Here is a 15528-nt window from a genome sequence, read left to right on the forward strand (position 1 = left end):
ACGCGAGATACCTAGCAAGACCATCACCATATTGTTTCCTAATTTGGCTCTAAGTGTTCCAGTAAGGCAAGCACGTATGAAATTTAAATTTCGCGTTCTGGGATTTTTCGTGAGCTGTTATTGGAAATTGATGTTCTTCTGAATAAATAACTGTCATAAACAATACCTGATTTGCTACAATTGTTTAATTCAATATTAATTATAAATCTCGGTGAATCTAACGTAAATATAATTATTTTGAGGCTCATGACCTAGCTGAACATGAACACAATATCAAACCATTATCTTGAAATTCCACACCAAATCGAGCAACAATTCGCATATTTATCTTAAGCCGGACCAATCGTCTTCGACGTTGTCGTGCGCTGCAAGGTGATAAGATAAGCCGTTGAACTGCCCACACTTCAGTGTTTATTATTACATTTTATTAGTTTCCAGATTAAGAGGCTTTGAACTTGATCTAATTTTTTGGGCAAAATATGATTTCTCAAAAAAATCATCTGAAAACCAATAAATACTTTTTTTTAATTTAGCCGTATGCGTATAAAAATGTCACTCTGCATCACTTTAACGACGAACGTTTCGTTATCAGCAATGTAGAGCAAGTTCAAGCTGCTAGCTTTGTGCAAGTTTTCAACAGACGGATATAGGCAGCAGTTAGGCAAACACAGCCCTCAATGGTATGACGTTGCATGGAGTGTGTTTGCTGTTATCCCTTGAATCATTAAAATAAAAAAAATATATTTACTTTTTTTTCAACAATTCCATCTTGTTTCTAAGCTTTAAATGTATTTCAAGATTTTTAAATAATATTAAGATTTCATATTTTCAGTTTAATGTCATAAAAAAAACGAGCTAATGACCAACGTGCCATTTTAGAAACAAGACAGTTCTTATCAGTTAAGATGAGATTGCAATAAAATAGTTTCTCGACATGGTATACGTAAGATCAGACTTTTGCAATTTCTGCACGATTTGCTTAGGGATAATTCTCATCAAAAATTATGTCGGGACAATTTCCAGGCTTTGCCAAAAAGCTTTATGAAGAACAATCAAACATTCCCTGGAAAGAAGGTAATTAAAAAAAACTGTAATAGAAGTCTTTTTACGATTCCACCGGCAGAAGTGTGCTGAAAAGTGTGCCGCCGACAGGGAATCTCGGGAATCTACTTCTCAGATTTAGCTGTTTAAACGTTATCGCCCACTTTTTTGGCACAAACGGCACAAACGAACGACGGGGACGAATTTAATTTGCACCGGTGGTAATCAAATCAGTAAACATTAAACTGCGCTTAGTCGGAGTGGCAATAAGCAACAACCAAGGTTTGATTTTATCGAAGACTGATAAAAAAACTAAATTAATTCACCATTGGGGTTGGTGCCTTCCTCACTGTTCATCAAAAATGGTTCACACTAAATATGCGCAAATAATTGAAATCTGTCATCAAATTACACTGAGAAAAAAGAGTTCCCAAAATCGTGATTTTCAAAAACGTACCATGGAATTTGATCACTTTGTTCGTGGTTCCCATTTTCATGAACGCACGATTTTGAGAACTCTTTTTTCTCCGTGTAGGCTCTTAGTACGAAACCATAAGATATTTTAGACTCGCCTGGAAGGTCAAATTATTCTCATAATAATACATATTACAGAAACTCTTAATATTTTACTGAAAAGGGAAAACGAAAAACGAAGTTGACTTTATAGCTGTCGGCCACCATTGCTAGTACCAACCACTAGTGTCTTCCTTTTTATCTACAAGGACTTCGCCGCCCTGGGCTCCTAAGTGTATGAAAGTATGGCACGGAACGACGGCGCCGAATACCCATATTTACACAAAGAATTTTAGAGCGCCCGCCGCGGGATTCGAACCGGCGACCTCTGAATTGTGAGTCCAGTGCGCGGTCCGATTGATCCACACGGGCGGGAAAAGGGAAAACAGTTTCATTTAAATAAGAATTTCAACATCGAATAATTTTAAATGTAAGAAGGATGAATATTATTGAAAAAGTTTTATAAACATATATGAATTTTTTGAACACGCATTTTATTTCTAAATTAAATGAATTTGATTTAAATCTTAAATAAAATAGCTTTTACTTATTGGACCTAAGGGTTTTCCCGAGCAAACATTTACAAACAAAAAAAAAAATACTCAATTAAAAAATATACATTTTATGTAAACTGTCTTACCCAACCCGTCTTCAGTCCAAGATGATAGGCTCAGATGTCCCCTATAGGACCAAAATCTCATGGGCTGTTCAGTTTTGCCTTCCTCACTGAGGTAAGGCTATAATCCTGCTCTAAAATTGAACTTTTTATTTAAAGCTCGAAAACCCACCATGATGTATACATATCGACTCAGAATCGAAAACTGAACAAATGTCTGTGTGTATGTGTGTGTGTATGTGTGTGTGTATGTGTGTGTGTATGTGTGTGTGTATGTGTGTGTATGTGTGTGTGTATGTGACCAATAATGTCACGCAGTTTTCTCAGCACTGGCTGAACCGATTTTGACCAAACCAGTTGCATTCGACTTGGTTTAGGGTCCCATACGATGCTATTGAATTGTTTGAAGTTTCGATAAGTAGTTCAAAAGTTATGTATAAAAATGTGTTTTCGCATATTTTTGGAAGTTGAATAAATGGCAGTAAACTGAACCAAACATCATCATTATATACATCGTTGAATAGGTAATTTAAAGACCTTTCCAACGAGTCCAAAACATTGAAGATCTGGCAACCCTGTCTCGAGTTCTGACCACTTTAGTGATATTTATGTACTTTTTTGTAGCCGGATCTCACTTAAATGTATGTAAACAATGTCCGGATCCATCATCCAACCCATCGTTGGTTAGGTAATCGAAAGACCTTTCCAACGAGTCTAAAACATTGAAGATCTGGCAACCCTGTCTCGAGTTCTGACCACTTTAGTGATATTTATGTACTTTTTTGTAGCCGGATCTCACTTAAATGTATGTAAACAATGTCCGGATCCATCATCCAACCAATCGTTGGTTAGGTAATCGAAAGACCTTTCCAACGAGTCTAAAACATTGAAGATCTGGCAACCCTGTCTTGAGTTCTGACCACTTTAGTGATATTTATGTACTTTTTTGTAGCCGGATCTCACTTAAATGTATGTAAACAATGTCCGGATCCATCATCCAACCCATCGTTGGTTAGGTAATCGAAAGACCTTTCCAACGAGTCTAAAACATTGAAGATCTGGCAACCCTGTCTCGAGTTCTGACCACTTTAGTGATATTTATGTACTTTTTTGTAGCCGGATCTCACTTAAATGTATGTAAACAATGTCCGGATCCATCATCCGACCCAGCGTTGGTTAGGTAATCGAAAGACCTTTCCAACGAGTCTAAAACATTGAAGATCTGGCAACCCTGTCTCGAGTTCTGACCACTTTAGTGATATTTATGTACTTTTTTGTAGCCGGATCTCACTTAAATGTATGTAAACAATGTCCGGATCCATCATCCGACCCAGCGTTGGTTAGGTAATCGAAAGACCTTTCCAACGAGTCTAAAACATTGAAGATCTGGCAACCCTGTCTCGAGTTCTGACCACTTTAGTGATATTTATGTACTTTTTTGTAGCCGGATCTCACTTAAATGTATGTAAACAATGTCCGGATCCATCATCCGACCCATCGTTGGTTAGGTAATCGAAAGACCTTTCCAACGAGTCTAAAACATTGAAGATCTGGCAACCCTGTCTTGAGTTCTGACCACTTTAGTGATATTTATGTACTTTTTTGTAGCCGGATCTCACTTAAATGTATGTAAACAATGTCCGGATCCATCATCCGACCCATCGTTGGTTAGGTAATCGAAAGACCTTTCCAACGAGTCTAAAACATTGAAGATCTGGCAACCCTGTCTTGAGTTCTGACCACTTTAGTGATATTTATGTACTTTTTTGTAGCCGGATCTCACGTAAATGTATGTAAACAATGTCCGGATCCATCATCCGACCCCTCGTTGGTTAGGTAATCGAAAGACCTTTCCAACGAGTCTAAAACATTGAAGATCTGGCAACCCTGTCTCGAGTTCTGACCACTTTAGTGATATTTATGTACTTTTTTGTAGCCGGATCTCACTTAAATGTATGTAAACAATGTCCGGATCCATCATCCAACCCATCGTTGATTAGGTAATCGAAAGACCTTTCCAACGAGTCTAAAACATTGAAGATCTGGCAACTCTGTCTCGAGTTCTGACCACTTTAGTGATATTTATGTACTTTTTTGTAGCCGGATCTCACTTAAATGTATGTAAACAATGTCCGGATCCATCATCCGACCCAGCGTTGGTTAGGTAATCGAAAGACCTCACCAACGAGTCTAAAACATTGAAGATCTGGCAACCCTGTCTCGAGTTCTGACCACTTTAGTGATATTTATGTACTTTTTTGTAGCCGGATCTCACTTAAATGTATGTAAACAATGTCCGGATCCATCATCCGACCCATCGTTGGTTAGGTAATCGAAAGACCTCACCAACGAGTCTAAAATATTGAAGACCTGAAGACCCTGCCTCAAGCTATGACCTCCTAAGATGCCACTTATGAGCCCTTGAGTAATATGTGTATTTTTTGTATACTGAAACTTAACGAAATTAGACGAAATTTGTGTCCAAACCCATTTTTGGAAAAAAGTGAGGAAGGCACCAACCACATAGGTGGATTAAGTTAGTTTTTTTTTTTTTTGTTGAATTTCGATTAGAAAATCATTCAACTTTACTTTTGAAGTAATTCAAAGAAAGCTGGAAAACTGAAAACATGAGTTTGAAAACTTTTAAGTGGTGTTCAAATATTACCAAAAATGCTATTTAGAGTTTAGGTTTCCAACGACATATGGGGGTCATTCCACCTGAAGTGTGCAAGAAAAAATGCAAATTTGAAAATTACCATCTCCGATTCTGCTCAAATTTGGCAGAGCTGTTGAGACTATCAAAACATGCAAAAATCCCGAATTTCATCCAAATCGGACCACCTCCTCCATTTTTGTACCCTCCCAAAAAATCGACTTTTTGGCGATTTTTGAGCGAAACCCCTATTTTCAAACGACGATAACTCAAGAACCACAAATCTTAGAGGGTCGGTCTTAGACTCAATTTTGAAAGAAATTGGACGTAGAATCCATTTCCGTGATCAAAATTTAGATTAAAATATTTGTTCTACCTGTATTGCGCAAATGAAAACTTTAAATGGCCGTATCTCAAAACAGCCCTGTTTATTTTTCAAATTTGAACTCACCATCGTATTCCCCGTCCGATTTTACATAAGAATCACTTATCGACAGAAAGGAATATGTTTCGTTCCAGAGATATCGAATTTTAAAGTTTTGAGTATTTGAGATTACCTGTATTTGCTTCATTTGCCGCATCTCGGGCGCGTTGATCAATAACTGCTACCTGGTTATTTATTGAAATAAGATTTCATCCCAAATAATCATTAGCAAATTAGGAAAAAATTGAATGTACACCACTGTAGGAAACTGCTGTATAATCTTAAATTAAAAAAAAAGTATACTGTGAACTTGTGTGCTAGCCCACAGGTCAGAGCAAGAACGACACGCAATACAGGGCAGATTGGAATTCTCGCAGAGCTAGCAGGAAATAGCAATTGATCATGTAAGTAACACTTTAGAAAAGGTGTACGATACATTATCGTGTTAAGAATTATGAATCAACATGAATAAAACTCTCGTGAAGCTTGATTAAGCAAGAGAATTTCTGGAAAGTATAAAACTGAAAAATGCAAGAAAATCACAAAGATTAATCGGATTTATTATCTGATTAAGATCAAATCAAGTGGTGTTGATTTCGACATCGTCCGAACAATTATCTTTTTTTTTGTCAATCATTTCGAAATCTTGGAAGACGATTATTGCTGAATGGCACTATTTCGCTACCGTACATGGCAAAAGTTCTAGAACCCATGAGAATTATTCCATCTACTACAGCCAGCTCTACACACAGCAAAAAATCCGATGGTAAAATCGCATGCAAAAACATGCACATCACCTTCGTCAACATAAACACTTAATATTACACGCTGCATGTACAATTTTTGCAAACACAAAAAAAACGTTGCAACCGGCGGGATTCCCAGCACCAACAGTAAGGGCTGGCGCCTTAGCCCACTCGGCCATCAACCGATGGGAAGCTGAAGGAATAAACGCATATATGACCTTGACATTTCGGTCAAGTAGGTTTCCCATACTGATGGGCTACATATTTCAGGGTGGATTACTACTTTTTTAGCTGTGCATTTGTTCTCGCTTCAAATAAAAGAAGCTAAATAAAAGAAATAATTTGATAAAGTGGGTAGGAATGAGGAATTAGGAAAAAAATAATAGAAAAATGATAATTTTTTTAAACATATATTGTATAAACGTTGTAGCATTTGTAAATAAATATTAAAAGTTCAAATTTCACTCAATATGGTTCAATGACACTGTGATCAGGAAAAACAGTGCATTAAAAGTAACCCAATAAATATTCCTTAAACAAAAAATAGATTGTTCAAGGTATTGATTATCTCAAAATCGTATAAAATTATAAAATTAATTCATCTTACAGAACGGCAGGTAGTAATTATTGATCAGCACGACTGAGTGCTTCTAGCAGATGCGGCGAGTGTAGCTAATTTAGGTAATCTCAAATACTCAAAACTTTAAAATTCGATATCTCTTGAATGAAACATATTCCTTTCTGTCGATAAGTGATTCTTATGTAAAATCGGACGAGGAATACGATGGTGAGGTCAAATTTGAAAAATAAACAGGGCTGTTTTGAGATACGGCCATTTAAAGTTTTCAATTGCGCAATACAGGTAGAAAAAATATTTAAATCTAAATTTTGATCACAGAAATGGATTCTACGTCCAATTTCCTTCAAAATTGAGTCTATGACCGACCCTCTTAGATTTGTAGTTCTTGAGATATCGTCGTTTGAAGATAGGGGTTTTGCTCAAAAATCGCCAAAAAGTCGATTTTTTGGGAGGGTACAAAAATGGAGGGGGTGGTCCGATTTGGATGAAATTCGGGATTTTTGCATGTTTTGATAGTCTCAACAGCTCTGTCAAATTTGAGCAGAATCGGAGATGGTAATTTTCAAATGCTGTTCCGCTTCAGATGGAATGACCCATATGTCGATTCCACTCTCAAAATGTTGGGAAATGCCAGTTTTTTTTCCTAAAGTTTTTGAAAAAATACACCGTGGGTCAATTTTGACAAATTTGGCATTAATTTATTAGCATCAAATATGTGAAATTGCAATTTGATCCTCAAGAACAAATTTAATAATGCTTCGTATTTTGAATTAGGTCCTAAAATTAAACTCAAATTTGTGATATTATCACAACGATATAGCTTAAGGGTTACATATATGTGAATTGGCCAAAAATTTCAGAGGGTGGTATGAGAACACATTTAATTATTTTTTAAATCTGTTTAGGCTGGTACAAATATTTTTAAAAGTTTTTGTCACCCCCCCCCCCCCCTTCAAAATTGGCCCGAAAAATCAGGGGGCAAAAAAAATATTTTTACAATAAACTTCAAAATTTCAATAAAAATTCAAGTGCAACCAGCTGAAATCAAATTAAAATACATTCTCCTGCGTTTAAAATCATTTTTAGCATGTTTGGGTTTATTAAAAAATCTTCAGGTTTTTTGAAAATTTTCGATGCAAAATCTTTTTTTTTTTCGATACAATTTTTGATTTTGTCAGATCTTAGATTTTTCGAAAACTAATGATTGCAAAACAACTGATCTAGTGTAAAATGCATTTTAAAACACTTTTTTCATTTAAGTGTGAAGACTATGGCTTGTTATTTAAATTTTTATATTTTTTTTATTTTTTTGCCCCCCACTTGACCTCGGCCAGGGCCGAGGGACAAAAACTTTTTTAAATATTTGCATCGGCCTTACAGGGTATTTCAATAAACATTTTCATCTATTAACAAAACAAATTTGAACACATTTGGTTGTATCATTGCCGAGATATAGCTATTTTAAGTTAGCAGTTTTAAAAAACGGGTGCCACGATATCTCAACACTGCTTTGACCAAATCGGCACAAAATGTTGGTGAAGGCTCCAGTGTGCATGACGAAGGTTAATTTTCAAAAAGTTAATTTTTAAAAAAGATTCAAATATTTTTTTGATTATCTTATCAAAAATTGCCCGTTTTTTTATTTTATGTATTGAAAAGAAAGCAAAATAAAAAAACGGGCTCTGTCATGCACACGGGATATGTCTTGGAGGTCTTCACTTCAAATTTTAGCCGTTTGGGTCCATCCCATCTCACGATATCGTTGCACCCGTAAATCAACTCGGTGTTTAAAACTCACAAAATTTTGCAGTCCGCTTTGGGCATGGCAAAATTTTTAGCTTTTTGAAGAGAGATTGAAAATCATTTTTAAGTGGATTTTATAAATTTTCTGTGACATTAAATTTTGTGATTTCTTAACCCAGGGGTGACCAAAGTATGGCCCGCAGGCCAAACGTGGCCCGCGACGTCATTTTTGTGGCCCGCGGACCCATTTTGAATGATCATGTAAAATGGCCCTTTAACGCATCTTCAAGTGATATAACAATTCTCAGAAATTAAGGTTAAGTTTATGCTTATTCTGCGAACCTTTTTAGATTTTGTTAATATAAAACTAAATGTATAATCGGAATCAAAGTATGGAAAAGCTATGCTTTGATCCTTATTATATGAAACAAACATTTTGTTAAAAATCTATCTTATCGTAACTATCTGTCGTAACACGTTTAAATGTGATTAAAAAGAGTAAATTATGTCAAAATTTTCATCAAATATTCATTGAAATTGTATTAAAATTGGAGGAATAAATTTTGAAAAATCCTTAAGCAACTATTTATCATTAAGATTGCACATAATTAAAAAAAAAAGAGTTTACACACTTTTACGAAGTTTGTGACACCCCTTCTTAAATATATTTAAAAATAAATAAAACAAATCTATTTAAATACAATTTTGAAACTTTCCTTATATTTGGGAAATCAAGATAGTTGAGGCACGAAAGTGGCAATGAAAAGCAGATGAATAATATTTATGTTGATATTTTTTTTTTGATTTTCTGATTTTAATAAAATTTAACCAATTGATTTGAGGCTTTTTTGTACAAATCTGTTTATTTTTATTTTGTTTTCTAATATTTTGTTTTTTTTAGCTTTATGGACTGAAATAAAAAAAAAACACATTTTTTTCTCATATGGCCCGCAAGCTCATGTGAGGTTCAAAGTTGGCCCGCCATTCAAAAGCATTGAGCACCCCTGTCTTAACCCCTTATTTTTCTGAGTACAGTGTCCCTTTGTACGACCGGCGACCGCAAAGGATTTAAAATTGATTTTTAAATAAATTTTTAAAAATAACTTCGCGGCCCTTCTTGACAGCTCATTTCAAGGGGACCATAGTTGATCCATCGAAAAAGTGTTGTCTTGTGAACTTATTTTTTTGCATTAAAACAAAAAAAAATGTTATCAGAATTTTTTAAATGCGCAAAAATAAGTTGACAAGACAACATTTCTTCGATGGATCAACTATGATCCCCTTGGAACGAACTGTCAATTAGGACCTTTTCTGTCAAGAAGGGGACCCAATTGACGGTGATTTGACGCCTACCCTTTTGAACAAATATATTATTAAAATTAAATCAAAAATGCCCTGAAATAAAGTGAATAACAACATTTTTAGAAATATTCACAACACTCAAGACTGGAATTCAAATATAGAAGTTTTTGAACATTTTCAGCGACAATAAATTTTAAATTTTTCAAAAATTTAAAAATTTTGGCAAATAAACTGTTTAGGACATAAATAGTAAAAAAAGTGCTTGAAAAATAATTTATTACTGTCCGAAAAAAAACTCTTCGAATTTTCCTAGTATTTGGAAACAAAAAAAAATGCAACAAATATTCAAATTTCAACTCTTTCAATTCAATTCAATTCAATTAGTTTTTATTAGTAAATAATCAATTCGCAATTTCGTAATTCTTATATCCTAATAGAGTTTTGGAGTACCTTTCAACTATGATTTGTACTATAGTTCATTTTGATGTAATTGGATATTCTAACAATGGATTTGCCAACAGAAGGAAAAATTATTTTAAAAAAACCTTCTAAATTTGCTAAGGAAAAGGATAGAGATAGAAAAGCTTAAAACTAGATCACAGTTTGTTTTGTCTTTTGACGTCGAAAAACTTCGCTGCACAAGGCAGCTTATCCGTTGTAGATATACTTCATCATAAGCTCACTCAGAGCTTGGAATTGTTCTGCCTTGTTCCGGCAGGCACGAAAGCGCGTGAGCATCTCTCCAGCAAGAGCGAAAAACTCGGGAAGCGTGAAGAGATCATCTCCGGTAACGTCTGCTTGTCCCGGTGAAGTACCGCTCCCAGAAGCGGCTACTCTAGCGTACGAACCTCCCCAACCGGGAGGGAACGCTGGGTTGGTCGATGGAACCGCTCCGCCGCCAGCTGCTGCAGCGTTCGTGCTCGAAGTCTTTGGAGGTTGGCGGGACGCTGGCGCTTTCTTCTTCTTGTCCTGCTCCTCGAGGTACTTTTTCCGCGCGGCACAGCCACGGAAATTCGCCGTGTGGTTTCCACCACAGTTCGCGCACTTGACGCGCGCTTTGTGCTGCTGGGCGTTTTCCCCCAGCTGGTCTTTCCGCGGAAGATTGCACCTTTCGGTGAAGTGGGTCTCACCGCACTTAACGCACCGGGGCGGAAGATTACAGTTTCTTGAACCGTGTCCGAATTTTTGACAGCGGTGGCATTGCGCTGCGTCGGTCGGATTCTTCGTGTAGAATCGCCACGTCACGAAGAAGCCGTCCAGTGCTTTGATCTGCCGTAGGTCCTGGATTTTGACCGACCCACGATCGAAGTACAGGAGGTACAATGTGTACGTACCTGTCACCGTTGTCGATTTCGAGAGCACCTTAACCTCTCGAGGCTTAACCTTGACGCCCGACAGGTGTTCTTCCAGGTCGGAGATCGGGCGGTCCGGATATCCCTGAAGGACGATCTTCACTGGGACCTTCTCTGCTGGGTCAAATGTGAAGAATTTGAAGTTTCGCAACTTCAACTTCTTCACTACCAAGTCGAAATTCTGTTTTTTATGCGTAATCACTTGCACAGAAGTTTTGCTAATTTTGAGACAATATTGGAGTCCCTCAAGCAACTCGTCAACATCGTCCGCCAACGTATCCAAAACAAAAATTGGAGGTGGTCGTCGTTCCTTCGGAGAGTTACACTTTTTCTGCTTTCCTTGCTTGCGCGCAAGTTCATCATCGTCATCGTCGTCGCCAGCACTGCTGCTGTCACTGGCGGTGTTGTTTTCTTCTCCACTCAGCATCTCAAATTCGTTGCTGGTGGGAACGTTGGAAGTGGTTGTTGTCGTAGTGCTGGTGGACTGCTGCTGCTGCTGCTGGTCGGAAGTACTTCCGGATGCCCGGGTCGATTGTCTCGTCCGTACTGGGGACTCACGTGGACGGTATGACACGTGTAAAAAAGAAGGATCGGTGACGTCACCGGGCACGCTCCCGTGCGCGATGGCGGTCGATGCGGCGTTGGTATGTTTACCTTTCTGCACTCTGCCGGTAGATGAACTTCGCGGGTTTTTCGAGGCCGCACTCGAACTGCCACGGCCACGGCCGGCCCTTGGCATGCTGGAGCAGCAAACTCGCGGGTAAACACTGTTAATTACGGCGAAAAAATCGAAAAGTTTGAGGAGCTCCGAACAGTTGACTGTTGCTGGCTGGTGTTGCCAGTCCCGATGAATTTCAACTCTTAAAATTTAAACATTTCCCTACTGTGCCCAAAAAGCAATCAAATCGCTCAAAGCTCAATCCCAAAAGTCTGTGCGTTGGTCCGATAGGTGCTATCACCTGGCAATCCACACACGACGATTTAATAGCAAACCTCCATAATAAAGGCTGATAACTCTTATCAATTTTCGCACCGAGTCTCTAAATTTGCCCCGCACAACAAAGCCCGAATCAATCATCCTCGAGTAGCCACTCAGACTCACCATTCGAGCCCATCGAAACCGAAATCGACGTCGAGCCGGACGGTCCCTCCCCAGGTGACATCGGCCGAATTTCCGACCGTCCCTCCATCGGCATGGCCGTGGCCGAATTCAACGACGGTGACCGCACCGGGTCCCGTGTCCGGAGTACGTCCTCGTCGTCGTCGCTGGAATCGTCGCCTTCTTCGGAGGACGAAAGTGGTCCATCGGCGGACACGAAGGTTTCCCCCATCGAGGGAGACCGGGACAGGTCTGGGTAGGAGGGAAGGTTTAGGTTCGTGTCCAGATGGCACGTTTCGTCGTCCAGGCGCTGCTGCTTGCTGGGGCTGGCACCGGCTAGGGAGGTTCGGTCCCGTGACGTCATGCCCATGGCAACCGGAGATGATTCCACGAGGATGGACATTTTTTTGAGGTCACTTTTGTTTATCCTTGTCACCACGAGGAAGAAGGACTAGGCACACATTGAACCAGGAAGCGATCGATATTTTGTTCCTTTTTTCCTCTTTTTTCTGCTTCAACTTGCTTCCTCAGACACTGATTTCAGTATGCAAGATTCGTACTTTGATGCATTCGATACTGCATAAACACAATAAACTTCTCGGTTTAGCAGCTGTGTGAAACTCTGTTTAAAAGTAATACCTCAAACTAATCACCTTGCAAAGTGCAACCCTCCCCCAAGGTTTCGTGATAAAGCGCTTGTCGAGACAATTACTGCACAATTACGATTGAGAAAACACGCACTTTCAATTTTCGTAAATTAGAACTTTTCCTTCAAAAGCAACAAAACTTTCAACTCCTTCAAACACTAAAAATCACAAATTTGTCTTCCAAAAACAAGAAGAAAAAAACCCACACGCCTCGGAGCGTCGCGACGCACACAAAAGATTCGTTTTACAAGCGCGCGTGTGAACAGCACGACGTCTCGCGCATCAATGGAGAGCGCTGTGAACGCGCCAAGGCAGGTGTGTTTTGCGAGCGCGAGAGAATTCGGTTCATGCTGTTTGCGAGAAGTTTGCGTTCTCTTTCTCTCGCGTTCGCTGTTGTTTACGGTCGTAATATTTTAAATAAGTTTTAAAAGGTGTACAATTTTGATCATGTTTTTCAGGACGTTGAGGCGTCTCCAGTAAAATTTCCAAACTGAGAATAAGTATAAAAAAAATTAAGTAGACAAAAAACTTAACTGAAGACAAATTTTCAAAAAAAAAATCGCTCCTCCACTTGGCGACTTTACGACTAATTGCGACATCACTAGACTGCAGACTCCCATGGGACGCTAAAATGTTGGGTTGACTTTTCAGAAAAATGCATTGACTTTAAAAAAAATGAAAGAAGGCCCTTGAAGATTGAGCCAATAACCTGGTGAAACTGCAAGCGCTTTCTTTGTCAAAAATATTGTTTAATTTGAATATATTACCTTATAAAAACATCTTAAATAAAATAAATAGCTAGAAGTTGTCGTCTACAAAATCTTTCTATTAGCACACACTAGTCATGTTAGTTGCGATATCATCAGATCTTAGAAATATGACAAAATATTGGTCTTAATTCGGCCGTAAAAAAAATGTGCGGAATTTTATTTTTTGGTAGGAAAAGACATTTTTTTCAATGACGTTATGAAACTAATGTGTTTTCTTGTCACTAAGATAATGTGTAAAAAAGTGAAATTCAACAGAAACTGATGGAAATTTTTCAAGTTCCTGATGCAAAATTACACATTTTTTTCGACAGAAAAACTGTCACCATTTCCGGTTGTAAAATTACAATCATTTCATTACTGTGTAATAACAGTACTAAAAAAACTTTTTGTAATTCCGTCGTGAAACTCACAGCAAAAAATCCGATGGTAAAATCGCATGCAAAAGCATGCACATCACCTTCGTCAAAATAAACACTTAATATTACACACTGCATGTACAATTTTTGCAAACATGAAAAAAGTTACCACCGACGGGATTCAAACTCAGCACCAATAGTAAGGACTGGCGCCTTAGCCCGCTCGGCCATCAGACCGATGAAAAATGGGAAGGATAAACGTATATATGAGCTTGACATTTCGGTCAAGTAGGTTTCCCATACTGATGGGCTACATATTTCAGGGTGTAAAATCACATAAAATTGCATAAAATAATGCAACATTTATTTTACACCCAGGCCTTTTACACGCAGCTGGATTACTACTTTTTTAGCTGTGTACTCACTTTTCCTGCCATTCTTGAACGACGAAATAGCATACTTTTCTGTACCAAAAATAACAGAATTGAATAGCAACACTTTTCAAAATAAATGCTGAAAAGTTCTACTTTTCAGCACTTGTTTCGAAAAGTAACACTTTTCAACATTTTTTTGATTTAAACGATTTATTGACAAAATACATAAAAATTTGCTTTAAAATTTCACTCAGTGTGTGTTTTTTGGAATTGCAAAAAATGTTGTATGGAACTCGTTGCAAAACTTGATTTTTCAGCATTCTTCGTATTTATCCAACTCGGTGAACCTCGTTGGATAAATGTACGACTCGTGCTGAAAAAATCCTCTTTTTGCAACTTGTTGCATAACTACTATTTTGCAATTCCGTCGTGAATTATACTGTTCCTGTCATTCTTGAACGACGAAACGGCCTACTTTTCGCTACCAAAAATAACAAAATCTAAAATTAACACTTTTCGATACAAGGGCTGCAATGGATGCTGAAAAGTTGAATTGACAAAACACATGGATATTTGACTTGTTTGTGTATCGTATTTTTCGGATATGCAAAAAAATCATGCAACTACACTAAAAAAATCAATTCTCGAAATCGTGAATTAAACTCACAAATGCCAGAACCACAAAGTAATATACTCACGTTTATAGTGCAAATGCACCATACTCATGAATAAATCCGTTCGTGGTTCTCACATTCGTGAACTTAATTCACGATTACGAGAATTGTTTTTTTTTCTGTGTAGATGCAAAACTTGTTTTTTCAGCCCTCGTCGTATTTAAATATACAAAATTGTGCTAGAAAAAATCTTCATTTTTAGCTTGTTGCATTTACTTTTATTTCGGCATCCATTTGAGTGATGAAAAGTTCAACTTTTCAGCCCTTGAATTGGAAGGTTATATATTTCGATAGTATTTTGGAGTTTGACACCTATCGTGATGGCAAATAACATACACTTTTGAATTAAACTGTAAATTTCCAATTAGAAAGCTCTTTTTTTCAAATTATCAGAGAATTTCAATACAGAACTAGACCATCTCAAAAATAAAAAAAATAAAGCACATGAACTTGTCTGGCCAACGAAAGTTAGACGTTTTTTCAAGAATCTCTGGGCTACAAGGCCCAATAAAATTCAATTTTCGAATTCCCGAATTCAAATAATATACAGTCATCCCACATATTCGGAACACTTTTGTGGTAATTTGCCCATAGGATGCAAAATGCAACTTTTCTGCCGACCCTGCTATTTTGAGGTT

General features: G+C 37.6%; 1 protein-coding gene across 2 annotated transcripts in view; it reads right to left on the reverse strand.

Moving 5' to 3' along the window:
* The window catches only part of LOC120416352 (sorting nexin-8-like), a 31188-nt gene extending 18198 nt beyond the window's left edge, over nt 1-12990 (reverse strand). For both annotated transcript variants that reach the window (XM_039578085.2, XM_039578084.2), the window contains exon 1: nt 12073-12990. In XM_039578085.2, the coding sequence (XP_039434019.1) occupies nt 12073-12472 (400 nt within the window). In that variant the 5' untranslated portion in view covers nt 12473-12990. The remainder of the gene's footprint in view (nt 1-12072) is intronic.
* Nucleotides 12991-15528: the final 2538 nt, after the last annotated feature.

Source organism: Culex pipiens, chromosome 2 (assembly GCF_016801865.2).
Source record: "Culex pipiens pallens isolate TS chromosome 2, TS_CPP_V2, whole genome shotgun sequence".
Taxonomy (NCBI): Eukaryota; Metazoa; Arthropoda; class Insecta; order Diptera; family Culicidae; genus Culex; species Culex pipiens.